The sequence below is a fragment of the Scyliorhinus torazame genome, chromosome 2, assembly GCF_047496885.1.
Source record: "Scyliorhinus torazame isolate Kashiwa2021f chromosome 2, sScyTor2.1, whole genome shotgun sequence".
Classification (NCBI taxonomy): Eukaryota; Metazoa; Chordata; class Chondrichthyes; order Carcharhiniformes; family Scyliorhinidae; genus Scyliorhinus; species Scyliorhinus torazame.
The window spans coordinates 89,620,406-89,640,591 of record NC_092708.1 but is presented as its reverse complement, the minus strand read 5'-3'; the positions used below and the strand labels follow the sequence as shown (position 1 = coordinate 89,640,591).

The following is a 20,186-nucleotide window of genomic DNA, read 5'->3' as shown; positions in this document are numbered from 1 at the left end:
TTCAACTTTCTTTTGGTAGTTCGTTTGTAAGTATAACTGAGGGTGATGTTAATTGCACTGAGGTCAACTAGTTACGTGACAGCCCCACTGCAGTTTCCCTTACTGGCAGTTAAAGGTTGGAAGTAGTAATACTTCTCACTAAGCAGAAAAATAACGCCAAGCTAACTAAATCCCCTTACAAAGATCACTCAAGGCGCTACCAACTTTGCTCTCTTCACACATATCAGGGAAGTCTTATGACTAACCCGCCCAGTGTGCGGGGAAATCAGCCATTGAATAACATTAAAAAAACAGAAAATGCTGGTTAAACTCAGCAGATCTGGCATTATCTGTGGAGAGAGAAACAGAGTAGACGTTTCGAGTCTGACTTCAGAACTGAAGAGGTATAGAAATGTAATGAATTATATATTTGGAGAAGGGGCAGAGAAGGTGAGGCAGAATAGAAGGTCAGGGATAGATCAGAGCTAAGGAGAGATTAACAAATTAACAAAGGTGTCATGGATACACGGCAAAGGGAGTATTTATGGTGACATTGAGGACTAAAGAAGTGCTCATAATGGTATAAAGGTAAGATAGCAGAATGCATTCATAGGAGAACAATGGTCAGTGCTCAGTGAAAGCAGAACTGAAAAACAAGTAACAGATGGCCCTGTGAGGGTGGCAGAGCTGGGGGGTGGTCGGTGTTTGCACTGGGACAAACCAAGGAAACAAAAAGGGTGTTCAAGAAGGAGGGGAACGTTTACAGTGTAATGTTGTTCTACTCAATCTTGAGTGGGCTGTAATGTGCCTAATCAGGAGATGATGTGCTGTTCCTCTACTTTGCATTTGGCTTCACAGTGAGGAGGGAGGAGTCAAAGGGGCAGATGTTGCACCTTCTGCGATTGCATGGTAAGGTGCTGTGATGAAGGGGATAAACGTTGGGGTGATGGAGGAGTGGACCAGGATGCCACAGACGGAATGGTATCTGGCGTGCCAATGGGAAGGGGGTGAATGAAAGATGTGTTTAGTGGTGGCATCATGCTGTAGTTAGGCGGAAATGGAGGATGATGAAATTTAAATATGAACGCTGGTGGGGTGAAAAGTGAGGGCAAGAGGGACCCTGTCATGATTCTGGGAATAAGGGGAAGGGGTGAGGGCAAAGATGTGGGCCATGGGTCAGACATGGTTGAGTGCTCTGTCAACTACAGTTGGGGGGCGGGTGGGTGGGGCAAAACACTGTTGAGCAAAAAGACAAACTTGTCAGAAACGCTGTTTTGAAAGGTAGCATCATTGAACAGATGAGGCAGGAGATACTGGGGGATTGGGATGGAGTCCTTTACAGGGAGCATGGTGTGAGGAACTGTAGTCGAGGTAAATCTGGGAGTCGGGTTTGTAATGAATATAGGTGATCAGCCAGAAACGGAGACAGAAAAGTATTGGTGGTCAGCCAGAAACGGAGACAGAAAAGTAAAGGAAAGGAAGGGAAGAATCAGAGTTGGACCATGTGAAGGTCAGAGAAGGGTGGAACTTGGAAGGAAAATCAATAAATTTTTCCAGGCATGAAGTCCCACCGATACAGTCATTATATTCATCGTTGCAACAAAGAAATAGTTGTGGAAGAGGGCTTAGACTGTGAACTTTCCCTCCATCTTGACCTTCCCTTGTTACTTGTTTCCTTGGTTTGCAAACACCCCCTTCACCCATCCTCACAGGGCCATCTGTCACTTGTTTTTCAGTTTTGCTTTCACCGAGCACTGACCTTTGTTCTCCTATTAACACATTCGACTATCTTACCTTTATGCTACTATTAACACTTCTTTAGCCCTTAATGACACCATTAACACTCCCTTTGTCTCGTGTCCGTGACATCTTAGTTGATCGCTCCTTAGCTCCGATCTATCTCTGACCTTCTATTCTGCCCCAGTGTCTGCACCCAGCTGTCCAACTATATACTTCATTAGATTTCTAATCTTCAGTTCTGAAGAAGTCATACGAAATGTTAACGCGGTTTCTCTCGCCACAGATGCTGCCAGACCTACTGAGTTCATCCAGCATTTTCCCTTTTTATTTCAGATTTCCATCATCCACAGTATTTTGCTTTCATTGAATACCATCGTTCTTTCACCCCATTCAGAGAAAAATGTTACTCCATTCTCTTCCCTCCCACATATTTCCTCTTTCCTTCTCTCTCCCTCTCTAGATTTGTACCTGGCTCCCCAGTTGTGTCCCAGCTTCTAACCCAACTTGATTTGAATATCACATTGTCCCTTGTGCAATGTCATGACAATTTGTCTAATACTCAAAAATTTCATCTGAGCAACACAGTATCATTACCTTATTGGTGCATTTACATGAAATAACGATGAAGGTAAATTAAGTTTCACAGAATCTGATGGAACTATATAATTTAAGTATGATTTTATTCTTTGTTTGCAGAGACTTGGTTGACAAACTTCCTGGACCTCACACCTATCTTTTGTTAGGTGATGCGTACATGAATATTCAAGAGGTGAAATATGTCTTATTATTACAACTAAATTTCTGTTAGTGTTGCCCATGTTCAGTTGATGACTATAAGTGTTATTTTCAGCAGATGGCACTGTCATGTGTGCGGGTGTGTTTATTCAGTGTCAACTTTCCATTTTAAGTTCCTATGACAACATTGATAATGGAAGCTGATTATCTAAATTTGTCAAGCAATAATTAATTCTCCCCCTGTCTCCCACCCCACCCCTCTCCGCCCCCACAACTACCAGCACCATAGGTCATGTTGTAGTGTCTTTTTAGTCTCCAATGTTCAAATCACAAGAGATGGGGCGGGATTCTCCCCTACCCGGCGGGGAGGGCGGTCCCGGCACTGAGGAGTGGCGTGAATCACTCCGGCGTCGGTCTGCCCGGAAGGTGCAAAATCCTCCGCACCTTCAGGGTCTAGGCCAGCGCTGGAGTGGTTTGTGCCGTGCCGGCTGGCGCGGAAGGGGCTTAGCGCCACGCCAACCGGCGCCGGAGGACCTCCTACGGCCGGCGCGAGTTGGCACATGCGTGGGAGCGCCAGTGTGTGCTGGTGTCATCCCAGTGCAAGGGCAGGTGGGGTTCATCTCCGCGCTGGCCATCGCGGACTGTTACACCGTCCGGCACGGAGGAATAGAGTGCCCCCACGGCACAGGCCTGCCCGTGGATAAGTGGGCTACGATCGCGGGCCAGGCCACCATGAAGGCACCCCCCGGGGCCAGATTCCCCCCGCGTCCCCCGAGGATCCCAGAGCCAGGTCCCGCCGGGAAATACCTGTCGTAACATATGCCGGCGGCACCGGACGAAAACGGGCGGCCACTCGGCCCATTGCGGGCCGGAGAATCGCCGGGGGGGGGCTGCTGCCAACGGCCCCTGACCGGCGCAGTGCGATTCCCGCCCCGCCAAATCCCCGGTGCCGGAGAATTCGGCAGCCGGCGATGGCGGGCAGCACGGTAGCACTGTGGATAGCACAACTGCTTCACAGCTCCAGGGTCCCAGGTTCGATTCCGGCTTGGGTCACTGTCTGTGCGGAGTCTGCACATGCTCCCCGTGTGTGCGTGGGTTTCCTCCGGGTGCTCCGGTTTCCTCCCACAGTCCAAAGATGTGCAGGTTAGGTGGATTGGCCATGATAAATTGCCCTTAGTGTCCAAAATTGCCCTTCGTGTTGGGTGGGGTTACTGGGTTGTGGGGATAGGGTGGAGGTGTTGACCTTGGGTAGGGTGCTCTTTCCAAGAGCCGGTGCAGACTCGATGGGCCGAATGGCCTCCTTCTGCACTGTAAATTCTATGATTCACGCCGCCTCCCCGGAGATTCTCAGAGAATCCCGCCCAAGGACTCGTGATTGTCATTTTTTCTTAATTTTTGTGCCCTGCCTTCTATTGTATGGAGATATTTGCAGTTCCACAGAGTACATGCATGAGAGGTTAAGTACTCCTAGAAGAGTTTATATTAAAGTTAACTAAATGTGTGCAGGATTTGAGGGTCGGCTAATGTATCTACCAATCTATCCAAGTGGATAATCTAGCACACATGCAACATAGTTTAATTTAACATTTTATTATACATTTAATTGTGTTTTAATAGATTATGCTGTGAAACTGACACTTTCTATTCCATTGCAGCCTGAAAAAGCCATTGATGTATATGAACAAGCTCTGAAGAAAAATCCAAGAGATGGAACTTTGGCTAGCAAGATTGGAAAAGCTCTCATTAAAACACACAATTACACAAAGGTCAGTTATAAGACGTTTTTCTGTATTAGACCAGAAGCTGCCCAATTGAATTCATATTGTGAACTATGATGTTTATTGTTATTCTGTTCTTAAACAATAGTTAATGTAAATTGTATGGAATAGTAAATTACCTCCTGATCAAATTCTTCTTCAATGAATGTTCATTTATTGACTGCTGTTTACAGTAATGTGGGAATCAGATTATTATAAATTAGTTTTTAAAAGACAAATAATTATCTGATCTCTCCAAACGATTCAGAAGTTAAAATTATTCTATGATGTATCAAGCCATAAAGGTAACAGAATAATTCAGGTTTGAGTCCTCCAGGACAGTCCTGAGGGAGTGCTGCACTGCAGAGGTGCTATCCTTTGGATGAGATGTTAATCCGAGACCCCATCTACAGCCTTGGGTGGATGTAAAAAATCCCATGGCACCATTTGAAAGAAGAACAGCATTTATCACTATTCCTGACCATAGGGGCTTTTCACAGTAACTTCATTGCAGTGTTAATGTAAGCCTACTTGTGCCAATAAAGATTATTATCATTAGTATTAACTATCCTATAATGTACATCACAAATATAGATTATCTGGTCATTATCACTTTGCTGTTTGTAGGAATTTGCTGTGCATAAGTTAGTTGCCTCATTTCCTACATAAAACCACAGAAAAGGTACAGCACAGAAGTAGGCCATTCGGCCACCTTGTCCATGCCAGCCCGAGGACGCCCAGGTGGCCCTTTCTAATCCTACCGTCCTGCACCTGTTCCATAGCCCTGTAGCTTCCAGCACTTAAAATGCAGATCCAGGTACTTTTGAAAAGAGTTTAATGTCTCTGCCTCCACCACCAACTAGGGTGGCAAATTCCAAACTCCCATTGCACCCTTTGAGCAAAATAAGTTCTTCCTCGTGTCCCCTCTACACCTTCTGCCACTTATCTTGAATCATGTCCCCTGATTCTAGAATTCTCCACCAAAGGAAACAATTTTATCCTGTCCACTCGATCTCTTCCCCCTCATAATTTTGTACACCTCAGTTAAGTCATCCAGCCTTCTTTGTTCCAAGGAAAAATAACCCCAAACTATCCAATCTATCCTCATAGCTGCACTTTCCCCAGAGCAATTGTGTCCTTCCTGTAATGTAGTGACCAGAATTGCACACGGTACTCCAATTATGACCTCACCAGCGCTTTATACAATTCCAACATTACATCCTTACTTTTACTCTGCCAATGAAGAAGAGCATTACAACAGTGAATGCATTTCAAAAGTACTACATTGGGTGTAAAGATGTCTGGTGGTCATGAAAAGTACTACATAAATGCATGTCTTTTTTTCTTATTTTCTTAATTTTTCCTCAAAAGGCAATTAATTATTATGAAGCTGCAGTGAAGACTGGTCAGCAGAATTTCCTTCGTTATGACTTAGCTGAGCTCCTGCTTAAGCTTCGACAGTATGAGAAGGCAGAAAAGGTGGTACTGCAGTCATTAGAACATGATTATGGTATGATTTACTTTATAAGGGGGTGAATTGGTTCACTTTTATTATTCAAATTTAGTAACAAAATTAAATCATTTAACTATATCTAACTTTATAAGTCATATATAAAAAATTACTTTTATTATGTTGCAAAAATATCCTCTTAAGTTTACACAGGAAGGGAGTGGCAGGACAACCACATTATATTGTACCTACAATATTTGCCTTTTTTATGTTTTAGTTGCTTTAGATTTAGAATTTAAAGATTGAGTTGTTTTTAAATATCATGAAAATACAATTGAAAATTAGGAACATTCATCAATTCCCCTTTTTATTTGATTTTCGACTTGGGAGTATAGCATAGTATATTGGCTACATGCTACAGAATCTGTCCCACCTTTAACTGAAGGTGAAAATCATTCGGTTTCTGTAACAGGAAGTCAATTTGTAATACAGATTTATTTTTATTATACCCAGGTGGCAAATTGAAAGGCTGTCCCATAATTTAGTTAAAATGCTGAATTCACAAATAGTTCATTTATTAGGCTGTAATAACTGTTAAGTGAATAATGAACCTGTTTCATTCATGAAATCCTTTTCATCATTTATTGCTGGATGACACAAAAGTAGAAACTTTCAAGATAGGCAGTTGTCCTGCGAACAGGTTAAATAGATAGTGAAATAGAAGCGGATGAAGGAAAATGTGATAAATGATGGGCTCAGTTCTCCAGCCTCGCTATGCTATCGCTCAAGTGAAACGAGACCAGTGAATAGCGGGTGAGGCAGAAAATGAGAACCGTGCTAGGCGCCAAACAGTTTGTGATGCAACCGACCCACTCCCATAGGCAAAATTGAGATCTCGCCGTAGGGTGGCGAGAAACCAGTTATCACCACTTAAGCCCGATTTCCATATAATTAACTCGAGACGCTCCGTATCCAACGGCCTCCCAACAGCCAGTGGCCTCTCCAGCAAGTGGTCCTGCTGGTACTGCTTTTGACAAATGTGAACCCGGAGAATGGCTTCTGTGGGGAGCCGCGGAGGTGAGTACCCATCTTTGCTCACAGGCAAATGATGCCCGTGCATAGTCTGGCTCTGCCATGATATCCCCTGGTCTACACCATTGCACGATGCCCTCGGCGATGCTCCTCAGTGATTGGGCCATGCCCTACAGTGCCTCGGCAATGGCCACTTATGACTTGGACAAGCTCTGCCGCCCCTCGACCATTCCCATCTGTGAGCGGGACATTTCCCACAGAACCTCATCAAGGTCAGCCTGGCACTGGGTGACATCCCCCAGAGAGGCAGACATACTGCTGACACCCTCTGCCATGGCCATCACCAACTGCACGACACCTTGGACACCTTCACTAATGGTGCTGACGTCTTGCACTCCACAAGTCTCTCCACAGCAGTCGCCATCCTAGCAGTGTTGGCATCCATGCCACGCATTGCTGGTGATATCTCCTGCGGCCATAGCCGCTGGAACTCCTCCAAGTGGCTATGGATCTGCTGGAGTGACTCTGACATTTCCCACTGAATGTCCCGGCCGCACCTTAACGTCTCCAGGATGACCTCTTCCACAGGTTCAGCATCAGTCTGGGACCCAGCAGACCACCGACTGCTGTCTCGCCTGGTGGTTCCTGCCTTCACCTGATGTACATCAGCAGCAGTGTGGTCCTCACCAGATTGTGCCCCCAGAAGCCTGTCCACTAATGTCCCACCGAGGTGCATGTATCTGCGCTGGTGGAGGATGGGGGTAACAGCTATAATATGGCTAGTATGGTGGCATCCTCGGAGCTCTTCTCTGAGTGGTCTCATGCCAGACTGGAGAGGGTGCCAGCTGGAATGGGCCGGTGCCGTTGGCTGAAAGACCTGCGGGAGAATGTGAGAGGGATGGGTCAGTCAGGAAGGCTATAACAACGTTTGACAGGTCCTCGGGGGCCAGGTGGTTCCTCACCTCTGCGGCATCCGTCAGCCTCTGCATTGATGAACGCCCTGTCCTTGGCCACACCGGTCATCTCCAGGGCAGGCTCTTCGAAGGTGGTTAGGATACTGATATCTGGCACACCAAGTGCAGCTTAGGTGCTGCTCGATCTTTTTAGCGTGGTCCCGGCGAATCAGCTGGCGAGCCTTCGTTTGCGGCGAGGAGCCTGTGAAGCTTCGTTAAGTGGAGCAATTAACGTTGAATAGCATTGCCGGCCTCGCTGGGCCAAGTGCCGGGAGGCTCGCGGCAATTTCCGCTCGCTACAACATCTAGAAATCTTTCCGGAGAATTGCGTCCAATGTTGAGTAAAATTTACAAAACAGAAATTACTTGTTTTTATTCATTTATGGGATTTGGGCATCGCCGGTTAAGTCATCATTCATTGCCCATTCCTAGTTGCCCTTCCAAAGATGGTAGTGAGCTGCCTTCTTGAACCACTGCAGTTCCTGAGGTATAGATACACCCACAGTGCTGTTAGGCAGGGTGTTCCAGGATTTTGACCCAGCGACAGTGAAGGAACGGCAATATATTCCAAGTCAGGATGGTGGGTAACGTCCAGGTGGTGGGGTTCCCAGGTATCTGCTGCTGTTGCCCTTGTAGATGGTAGTGGTTTGGGGTTTGGAAGATTTGTTTGTGTGATTAATAAGAGAACAAAATTTATTTTTATATCATATTTTGGATCTTCAATCTTTTACAGTGAGTGACCTTCAAGCTTTAATGCAAGATGCACGATATCTGATGCTTCTTGCAAAAATGTACAGTAAGAAGGAGAAGACTGATGATGCCATCCTAGCATTGCAGAGGGTGAATAGACTTTATTTTGTTTATTATTTGTCTGCATATTGATAGGTAATTTAATTTTTTTTAAGTTTAAAATCTTCAAATAATGCCTGCAAGGTCAATGGCCAGAATTCTCTGGCTGTTCGCTGGTCGCGTGATTCTCTGGTCCCCCGTCAGCGCACCCCTGCCTGCAAGTTTCGTAGCAGCACAGGGGCTTCAATGGGAATTCCCTGACAGTGTCCGGAGCAGAGAAACTCACAGACTGCGAACGGCGCCCTACCCCCGCCGCTGAGAAGCAGGCGAATGGGAGGCTGGAGAATCCTGCCCAATATGTATGGTGAAATGAATGCCCTAATCATGTTTCTTTAATAGCATTATCTTCCTTTGCTCAAATTAGAATGCATTACTAGAGTGCATAAAATCTTTGTACAAAAATAAAAATATGGCAAAATTACTTTTTTGTGTCCATATTTTCTGGCTTTTTCATATTATAGTGCTATAGATATCATAGACTCATACAGCACAGAAGCACGCCACTCAACCCACTCTGCCGGTTTTGAGGAGAACCTATCTATTTGTCTCACTTCCCTACACTTTTGAAATATGTAGCACACACACTTTTGAAAGTTACTGCTGACCCTGCTTTCTCCAATCCTTCAGGCATTGCATTCCAGATCACCATGACTCAATGCAGAAAGTAATTTCTCCTCAACTGCCCTCCGGTCTATTTAAATCTTAAATTTAGTTCCTCCAGGGCCGATCCAGCAGCCACAGAGTACAGTTTTTCTTTCTTTTTAACAAAATGCTAAATGATTTTGAACAACCCTATCAAATCTGTCAAATACTTTTTAAGCATACTGGATATGACAGATGTATAATTTAATCAAGGTAAGAATAACAAAAATTGATTCAAGCTATTGAGGTTTAAATTTGAATCTAGGACCTATTCGGGTTAGTTTTTATTTCCTCATGTTGTGGTACATGGTCAGTGTTCCTTTACTTCCTGTTCAAGCAGGAATCTCTCCATTTATTTTATAAATATAATTCAAGTCTGAATTTATGCTGCCTGGTAGCATTCATTCATAACAGCTTAACATCTAAAGTAACCTAAGGCTTTAATCATGTACTCTATTTATCATTTTCTGGGAGCAAAGTAAAGCTTTTGGATATTCAATGCTCTAATTATCTTCATGAGTTTAAAATATCTTTATCTTCTGCCTTTTTATTATTTCATTTGTTTTTCTTCAGTGTCTTCATCTGTTGATTTTAAAACTTAGTGCTCTTGTTGAACTCAGTCCAGTGCATCGGTTTTTGAAATAAAGCAGTAAAAAATAGGAATTATTCCATATAGCTTTCCTTTCCCAAATTCCAAACCCTTGAATAGTTTCCAAGTCTCCTGTGTGGTGCTTTGTCAAAGTCTTTGAACGTAGACTACATCCACTGTGTTTCCCATCCCCAATTTATCGTACGTGTCACCTTCTCAAGGAACTTGTTCATGATTGTCAAACACAAAATCTTCCTTTCTGAAATATGTATTCTCAACTAATTATTTTCTCTTCGAAAGCTGTTAAATTGCTTGTTCTTTATTCCCCTTGTTTCTCTTTGTAAAAAAATGCTTGGCCACTCTCTAGTCTTCTGGCACACATCATTGCGTACACAATCTTGAAATCTAATTTCTGGGACCTCGACTATGACTTTTCCAATTTCCCTCAAGATTATTCGATGTATACCCATCAGACCCTGTTGTTATCTTCTCTTAGCTTAAATAAATTGTTAATTAAATCTCTCATGTCACTTTTGACTAATTCATAATCTACTGCCTCTCTATTGTCATTCTGATTTGCAGAAACTAATATCTCTGCTAATTTCCAATTAGTTAGACATAGTACAGTGTTCCAGACCATGTTAACCCATTCCCCTTGGTTGTTTAAATACATCATAAACTAATCTGCAACCAGATTCCCTGCATGGGATCGAATAGGTATTTCTCATATCCATATATTTTTAGTCGGAATTCTTAGCTATTCTGAATCTCTGTAGAATCTTGAAATTTTCTTTGGTGTCCCTCTGATATTTTTTGATCCTCCAGTTCTATTGCTTGTCATGTAAGTTAGAGTACATGTTCCTTTATTTGGTTATATAAATGTTGGATGAACTAAAGAGTTCACATTTATTAATCATAGGATCCCTACAATGCCAAAGTTGGCCATTCGGCCAATCGAGTCTGCACCGGCCCTTGGAAAGAGCACGCTACCTAGGCCCACACCCAAACCCTATCCCTAGCCAAGTCTCAACTTTTGGACACCAAGGGGCATTTTAAGACAGCCAATTCACTTAACCTGCACATCTTTGGACTGTGGAAGGAAACCGGAGCACCCGGAGGAAATCCACACTAGCACGGGGGGGGGGGGGGGGGGGGGGGGGGGGAGTGCAAACTCCACACAGACAGCCACCCAAGGCCGGAATTGAACCCGGATACCTCGCACTTTGAGGCAGCAGTGCTGACCACTGTGCCAGTGTGCTGCCCCTAAGAAAAGCATGTCATTATTATTTGAAGTTACTTATTACATTTGCTTGATTTGTTCTGTTTGACAGCACGCTTGATAGAATGCTTTTGGAAAAATGGGGACAGCATAAATTCTGCTTCAAATTGCAATTATTTGTCAATGTAATGCTCAAATGAATCCTTGTTTTCAGCAAGCTAAAGTTTAAAGTAATTTGTTGGTCTTTGTGTAAAAAAAAAAACAGTCTATCATTGTACCTCATATTAGCGGTTTAATAAGTCATGTGCTGAAGGGGAAATCATGCTTGACAAATCTGTTGGAATTCTTGGAAGATGTAACTAGTACAGTTGACAAAAGGAAGCCAGTCGAAAGGGAATATTTGGACTTTCAGAAGGCGCTTGACAAAGTCCCGCATAAGAGATTATTGTGCAAGATTAAAGCGCAGGGGATTGAGGGAAGTGTATTGAGGTGGATAGAAAACTGGTTGGCAGAGATGAAACAAAGAGTAGGAATTAATGAGTCCTTTTCAGATTGGCAGGCAGTAACTATTGGGGTGCCACAGGGATCGGTGCTGGGACACCAGCTATTCACAATATATAGTAATGATTTGGATGAGGGAACAAAATGATCATCTCAAAGTTTGCAGATGATACCAAGTTGGGTGGGAGGATGAACTGTGACGAGAATGCAGGGATCCTACTGCATGATCTGAACATAGAACATTACAGCGCAGTACAGGCCCTTCGGCCCTCGATGTTGCGCCGACCTGTGAAACCACTCTAAAGCCCATCTACACTATTCCCTTATCGTCCATATGTCTATCCAATGACCATTTGAATGCCCTTAGCGTTGGCGAGTCCACGACTGTTGCAGGCAGGGCATTCCACTCCCTTACTACTCTCTGAGTAAAGAACCTACCTCTGACATCTGTCTTATATCTATCTCCCCTCAATTTAAAGCTATGTCCCCTCGTGCTAGACATCACCATCCAAGGAAAAAGGCTCTCACTGTCCACCCTATCCAATCCTCTGATCATCTTGTATGCCTCAATTAAGTCACCTCTTAACCTTCTTCTCTCTAACGGAAACAGCCTCAAGTCCCTCAGCCTTTCCTCATAAGATCTTCCCTCCATACCAGGCAACATTCTGGTAAATCTCCTCTGCATCCTTTCCAATGCTTCCACATCCTTCCTATAATGCGGCGACCAGAAATGCACGCAATACTCCAAATGCGGCCGCACCAGAGTTTTGTACAGCTGCAACATGACCTCATGGCTCCGAAACTCAATCCCTCTACCAATAAAAGCTAACACACCGTACGCCTTCTTAACAACCCTCTCAACCTGAGTGGCAACTTTCAGGGATCAATGTACATGGACACCGAGATATCTCTGCTCATCCACACTGCCAAGAATCTTACCATTAGCCCAGTACTCTGTCTTCCTGTTATTCCTTCCAAAATGAATCACCTCACACTTTTCTGCATTAAACTCCATTTGCTACCTCTCAGCCCAGCGCTGCAGCTTATCTATGTCCCTCTGTAACTTGTAACATCCTTCCGCACTGTCCACAACTCCACCGACTTTAGTGTCATCTGCAAATTTACTCACCCATCCTTCTACGCCCTCCTCCAGGTCATTTATAAAAATGACAAACAGCAGTGGCCCCAAAACAGATCCTTGTGGTACACCACTAGTAACTGGACTCCAGTCTGAACACTTCCCATCAACCACCACCCTTTGTCTTCTTCCAGCTAGCCAATTTCTGATCCAAATCTCCCTGAATCCCATGCTTCCGTATTTTCTGCAGTAGCCTACTGTGGGGAAACTTATCAAACGCTTTACTGAAATCCATATACACCACATCAATTGCTTTACCCTCATCCACCTGTTTGGTCACCTTCTCAAAAAACTCAATAAGGTTTGTGAGGCACGACCTACCCGTCACAAAACCATGTTGACTGTCTCAAATCAAATTATTCCTTTCCAGATGATTATACACCCTATCTCTTATAAACCTTTCCATGATGTTGCCCACAACAGAAGTAAGGCTCACTGGTCTATAGCTACCGGGGTTGTCTCTACTTCCCTTCTTGAACAAGGGGACAACATTTGCTATCCTCCAGTCTTCTGGCACTATTCCTGTAGACAAAGACGACTTAAAGATCAAAGTCAAAGGCTCAGCAATCTCCTCCCTAGCTTCCCAGAGAATCCTAGGATAAATCCCATCCGACCCAGGGGACTTATCTATTTTCACACTTTCCAGAATTGTTAACACCTCCTCATTATGAACCTCAAGCCCTTCTAGTTTAGTAGCCTGAATCTCAGTATTCTCCTCGACAACATTGTCTTTTTCCTGCGTGAATACTGACGAAAAATATTCATTTAGCACCTCTCCTATCTCCTCGGACTCCAAGCACAACTTCCCAATACTGTCCTTGACTGGCCCTACTCTTACCCTAGTCATTCTTTTATCCCTGACATATCTATAGAAAGCTTTAGGGTTATCCTTGATCCTACCTGCCAAAGACTTCTCATGTCCCCTCCTGGCTCTTCTTAGCTCTCTCTTTTGGTCCTTCCTAGCTAACTTGTAACTCTCGAGCGCCCTAACTGAACCTTCATGTCTCATCTTTACATAAGCCTCCTTCTTCCTCTTGACAAGTGTTTCGACTGCCTTAGAGAGAAGAAGGTTAAGAGGTGACTTAATTGAGGCGTACAACAGGTTGGCAACAACAGGTTGGGCAAGTGGGCAAATCCATGGCAGATGTGGTACAATTTGGATAAGTGTGAGGTTATTCACTTTGGAAGCAAAAACAAGAAGGCAGATTAGTATTTGAATGGTGTAAATTGGAAGAAGGCAGTGTGCAGTGGGACCTGGATGTCCTTGTGCACCAGTCGCTAAAGGTAAGCTTGCAGGTGCAGCAGGGGCGAAAGAAGGCTCTTGGTATGTTAGCCTTCATTGCACAAGGTTTCAAGTAGAGGAGCAGGGAAGTCCTATAACACCAAGTTAAAGTCCAACAGGTTTGTTTCGAATCACTAGCTTTTGGAGCGCAACTCCTTCCTCAGCTTCCTCCGAAAGCTAGTGATTCCAAACAAACCTGTTGGACTTTAATCTGGTATTGTAAGACTTCTTACTGTGCCCACCCCAGTCCAACGCCAGCATCTCCACATCATGGCAATTATACAAGGCCTTGGTGAGGCCACACCTGGAATATTGTATGCAGTTTTGGTCTCCTTTTCTGAGGAAGGATGTTCTTGCTCTCGTGGGATTCCAGGGATGGCGGGACTCTCGTATGAGGAGAGATAGACTAGGTAAGATTGTTCTTGCTGGAGTTCAAAAGAATGAGATGGGATCTCATAGAGACTTATAAAATTCTAACAGGACAAGGCAGGGTAGATGTAGGAAAGATGGTTCCTGATGGTGGGTGTGCCCAAAACCAGGGGTCACAGTCTGAGGATTCAGGGTAACCATTTCGGACAGAGATGAAGAGACATTTCTTCACCGAAAGAGTGGTGAGCCTATAGAATTCATTGCCGGACTTCCGGTTGTGGCGATGACCAGCTAAGCCGCACGTTTCGGCGGCTCCAGCGGACCTTCGGGCTCTTTTAAGAGCCCCAACGGGAAAATTTCTTTTTGACGAAACCCGGTGTGGGGTGAAGCAATGGGGAGTCCCCCCCCCCCCCCCCCCCCCCCCCCCCCCCCCCCAGTGGTAAAGAAAAAGATCGGCGGCGGCGGCCAGATCTCGGAGAATCCTCGAGGGCAGCGGCAGAGGAAAGAAAGGAACAAGATGGCGTCGGAGGGAGCCCAGGCGACATGGGGGACCGGACCAGGTGTGTGTAGCTGCTAAAAAAGGAGGTGCTGGCCCCGATGCTACAGGCAATCGAGGGGCTTAAAGAGACACAAAAGGCCCAGGAGATAGAGCTCCGTGTGGTGGAGCAGAAGGTAACGGACAACGAGGATGAGATCCTGGGCCTAGCGGTCAAAATGCAGACACACGAGGCGCTCCATAAGAAGTGCATCGAAAGAATTGAAGTCCTGGAAAATAGATCAAGGAGAAAGAACCTCCTGATCCTGGGTCTCCCCGAGGGAGTGGAAGGAACTGACGGCGGGGCTTATGTGAGCACGATGCTACGCTCGCTAATGGGAGCTGAGGCCCCCTCGGGCCCCTTGGATGTGGAACGGGCCCACCGGGTCCCTGCGAGGAGACCAAAGGCTGGAGAACCACCTCGGGCGATGATCGTGCGATTTCACCGCCTCAATGACAGAGAGGTGGTTCTGAGATGGGCCAAGAAGGTACGAAATAGCAGATGGGAGAATGCGGTGGTATGAGTGTATCAGGATTGGAATGCGGAGGTGGCGAGAAGGAGGGCGAGTTTCAATCGAGCCAAGGAGGTGCTGCATAAGAAGAAAGTGAAGTTCGGGATGTTGCAGCCGGCGCGATTATGGGTCACGCACCAGGATAGACATTACTATTTTGAAACGTCGGAAGAAGCATGGACCTTCATTCAAAAAGAGAAACTGGACCAGAACTGAGGGACTGATGTTGGAGGGGAAACGACAATGCTGATGTATAGAGGTGTAAATTGGGGAGGGGGGACACTGAGAAATGTGGGCGCCGGTGGGGGGGAAAAAGAGACACAGGCGGGAGATGGGGAATGGGAACGGGGCGGTAGGTTCTAGAAAGCGCGGGGTTTCTTTTTCTTTTCCCGCGCCAGAGAGATGATGGCGGGAAGATAGGCGCAAGGAGGATGGAAGTTCCTCACACGGGGGGTCAAGGAGAGAGCGGGAGAAGCCGGGGTCAGTTGAGGTCAGCTGACTTTCGGAAGCAATATGGGGGGAGTAACCATGCTAGATGGGGATCGTGCGGGGGGGGGGGGGGGGGGGGGGGACGGGACAACAACTGGGTTGCTGCTGCTGTGATCGAAAGGGAGCTGGTAAGAGAAAAGGTGGTCGAGGCGGGAATGCGCCACCTGGGGGACGGGTGGGTGCGCGGAACCGGGACGTGGGACTGGCCCACGGAGGGTGATGGCTAGTCGACAGGGATGGGGGGCGGGCAGCCCTCCAGTCCGGCTGATCACGTGGAACGTGAGAGGCCTAAATGGGCTGATTAAGAGGGCCCGAGTGTTCGCGCACTTAAAAGGACTGAAGGCAGACGTGGCCATGCTTCAAGAGACGCATCTGAAGGTGGCGGACCAGGTTAGGTTAAGGAAAGGATGGGTGGGACAGGTGTTCCACTCAAGGCTGGACGCAAAGAATAGAGGGGTGGCCATATTGGTGGGGAAGGGGGTGCCGTTCGAGGCTAGGAACATTGTAGCGGACAGCGGGGGCAGATATGTGATGGTGAGTGGCAGACTGCAGGGAATGGAGGTCGTGCTGGTCAACGTATATGCCCCGAACTGGGATGATGCGGGATTTATGAAGCGGATGCTGGGACGCATCCCGGACCTGGAGGTAGGAAACCTGGTAATGGGGGGGGACTTCAACACCGTGCTAGACCCAGGGTTAGATAGATCTAGATCCAGGACCGGAAGAAGGCCGGCAGCGGCCAAGGTGCTTAGGGGGTTTATGGACCAAATGGGGGGAGTGGATCCGTGGAGATTTGCTAGACCGCTGGCCAAAGAGTTCTCCTTTTTCTCCCATGTCCATAATGTATACTCCCGGATAGATTTCTTCGTTTTGGGAAGGTCACTGATTTCGAGGGTGGAAGGAACGGCGTACTCGGCCATAGCTGTTTCAGACCATGCCCCACATTGGGTGGATCTGGAACTAGGAGAGCAGAGGGAACAGCGTCCACTCTGGCGACTGGATGTGGGATTATTGGCGGATGAGGGAGTCTGTGGAAGAGTGCGCGGATGTATCGAAAGGTAGCTGGAGGCCAATGATGAGGGGGAGGTCCGAGTGGGGGTAGTATGGGAAGCGCTGAAGGCGGTGGTCAGGAGAGAGTTGATCTCCATCAGGCTTCACAAGGGGAAAACAAAGGCCAAAGAGAGGGAAAGATTACTGGGGAAGATTTTGAGTGTGGATAAAAAATATGTGGAGGCCCCGGACGAAGGACTATATAGGGAGAGGCGAAGACTCCAGACGGAGTTTGACCTGCTGACCACAGGGAAGGCAGAGGCACAGTGGAGGAAGGCACAGGGGATGAGATATGAATATGGGGAAAAGGCGAGTCGCCTGTTGGCCCACCAGCTTCGTAAGAGGACAGCGGCGAGGGTTATAGGGGGAGTTAGGGATGAAACGGGAACCACGGTGCAGAGAGCAGGGAAGGTAAATGAGGTATTCAAGACCTTTTATGAGAGGTTATCTAGGTCCCAACCCCCGGAGGGAAAAGAGGGGATGCAGCAGTTTCTGGACCAACTAAGGTTCCCGAGGGTGGAGGAGCAGGAGGTGGCAGGCCTGGGGGCGCCAATTGGGGTGGACGAGGTGACCAAAGGGCTGGGGAACATGCAGGCAGGGATGGCCCCGGGACCTGACGGGTTCCCAGTGGAATTTTACAGGAAAAACATGGACTTGTTGGCCCCGCTGCTGGTAAGAACCTTTAGCAAGGCCAGAGAAGGGGGGACCCTACCCCCGACAATGTCGGAGGCGATCCTGAAGCGAGATAAAGACCCGCTGCAATGCGGGTCTTATAGGCCTATCTCGCTCCTGAATGTGGACGCCAAGTTGTTGGCAAAAGTGCTGACTATGAGGATAGAGGATTGTGTCCCGGGGGTGGTGCACGAAGATCAGACCGGGTTCGCAAAGGGGAGACAATTGAATGTCAACGTGCGACGGCTATTGGGGGTAATAATGATGCCCCCAGCAGAGGGGGAGGCAGAGATAGTGGCGGCAATGGATGCAGAGAAGGCATTTGATAGGGTAGAGTGGGAGTATCTATGGGAGGTGCTGAGGAGGTTCGGGGAGGGGTTTGTCAGCTGGGTTAGACTTCTCTATGGGGCCCCAATGGCAAGTGTAGTGACAAATCGGCAAAGGTCGGAGTATTTTCGACTACACAGGGGAACAAGACAGGGATGCCCGCTGTCCCCATTACTGTTCGCGCTGGCAATTGAACCACTGGCCATAGTGCTGAGAGGCTCCAGGAAATGGAGAGGGGTGCTTAGAGGGGGAGAGGAACACCGAGTGTCACTCTATGCGGATGACCTCCTGCTGTATGTGGCGGAGCCAGTGGGGGGGATGACAGAGGTTATGCAGATATTGAGGGAGTTTGGAGATTTCTCGGGATATAGGCTTAACATGGGAAAGAGTGAGCTTTTCGTGATACACCCTGGGGACCAGAGTAGAGGGATAGATGGCCTGCCGCTAAGGAGAGTGGAAAGAAACTTCCGATACCTGGGGATTCAGATAGCCAGGAGCTGGGGAACCTTACACAGACTCAATCTGACTCGGCTGGTGGAGCAAATGGAAGAGGATTTCAAAAGGTGGGATATGCAGCCGCTGTCACTGGTGGGCAGAGTGCAGGCGATTAAGATGATGGTCCTCCCGAGGTTCCTATTTGTGTTTCAATGTCTCCCTATATTGATCACTAAGGCCTTTTTCAAAAAAATAGATAGGAGCATCATGAGCTTCGTGTGGGCAGGGAAGGCCCACAGGAGGGAGGGAGGGAGTTCCTGCAACGTAGCAGGGACAGAGGGGGACTGGCGTTGCCGAATTTGGGCGACTATTACTGGGCCGCCAATGTGGTGATGATCCGTAAGTGGATGATAGAGGGAGAGGGAGCGGCGTGGAAGAGGCTGGAGATGGCGTCCTGTAAAGGAACAAGCTTAAAAGCGCTGGTGACGGCGCCACTACCGCTCTACCCGAAAAGGTTTACTACAAACCCAGTGGTGGCGGCAACATTACGTATCTGGGGGCAATGGAGGCGATATGGGGTGTGCTGGGAGCCTCGGTGTGGTCCCCGATCAGGAACAACCATAGGTTTTGCCCCAGGGAGGTTGGACGGAGGGTTCCAGAGCTGGCACCGGGCAGGAATTAGGAGAGTGGGAGACTTATTTATAGATGGGACGTTTGCGAGCTTGGGAGCGCTAGAGGAAATGTATGAGCTGCCTCCGGGGAATATCTTTAGGTATATGCAGGTGAGGGCGTTCACGAGACAACAGGTGAGGGAATTTCCGCTGCTCCCGACACAGGGGATCCAGGATAGAGTGCTTTCGGGGGGGTGGGTCGGAGAGGGCAAAGTGTCCGAAATATACCGGGAGATGAGAGAAGAGGGGGAGGAGCTGGTAGAGGAACTGAAAGGAAAATGGGAAGCAGAGCTCGGGGAGGAGATTGAGGAGGATTTGTGGGCTGATGCCCTAAGTAGGGTAAATTCCTCTTCCTCGTGTGCCAGGCTTAGCCTGGTCCAATTTAAGGTGCTACATAGAGCGCACGTAACGGGAGCGAGGTTGAGCAGGTTCTTCGGAGTGGAGGACAAGTGCGGGAGGTGCGGGGGAAGCCCGGCGAACCACACACATGTTTTGGTCATGTCCGGCATTGGAGGGGAGTGGCGGGAGTGATCTCGAAGGTGGTGAAGGTCCGGGTCAAGCCAAGCTAGGGGTTAGCTATATTTGGGGTAGCGGATGAGCCGGGAGTGCAGGAGGTGAAAGAGGCCGATATTGTGGCCTTTGCGTAGTAGCCCGACGTAGGATTTTCCTCATGTGGAAGGAAGCGAAACCCCCCCGGCGTGGAGGCCTGGATAAATGATATGGCAGGGTTCATAAAACTGGAGCGGATGAAGTTTGCGCTGAGAGGATCGGCTCAGGGGTTCACCAGGCGGTGGCAACCGTTCCTCGACTATCGAGCGGAACGTTAGGGGGAAAATAGATAGCCAGCAGCAGCAGCCCGGGGGGGGGGGTAAATTGTTTGTGTTCTAGATGGGTTGAAGGGGCGGGGGGAGCACTATTTTGTTAGTTCACTATTTTATTTAAACAATGTTATCTATCAGTTATCACGTTACCGTTTTTGTTGATTTGTAAGGGGGAAAAATTGTGTTTGAAAACTTTAATAAAATATATATTTTTTAAAAAAGAATTCATTACCACATGAAGTAGTTGATGCGAAAACATTGAATGTATTCAAGAGGCGGCTAGATATAGAACTTGGGGCGAATGGGATCAAAGGATATGAGGAGAAAGCAGGATTAGGCTATTGAGTCGGATGATCAGCCATGATCGTGATAAATGGCAGAGCAGGTTCGAAGGGCGAAAAGGCCTCCTGCTCCTATCTTCTATGTATCTATGAACAAT

At 47.2% G+C, this 20,186-nt stretch overlaps 1 protein-coding gene across 1 annotated transcript in view; it reads left to right on the top strand.

Moving 5' to 3' along the window:
- ttc21b (tetratricopeptide repeat domain 21B) overlaps window positions 1-20,186 on the top strand; it is a 143,297-nt gene that overhangs the window by 71,828 nt on the left and 51,283 nt on the right. Inside the window, exons 16-19 of the mRNA XM_072473910.1 lie at window positions 2,416-2,488; window positions 4,110-4,220; window positions 5,583-5,721; window positions 8,380-8,486. Of these exons, the coding sequence (XP_072330011.1) occupies window positions 2,416-2,488; window positions 4,110-4,220; window positions 5,583-5,721; window positions 8,380-8,486 (430 nt within the window). The remainder of the gene's footprint in view (window positions 1-2,415; window positions 2,489-4,109; window positions 4,221-5,582; window positions 5,722-8,379; window positions 8,487-20,186) is intronic.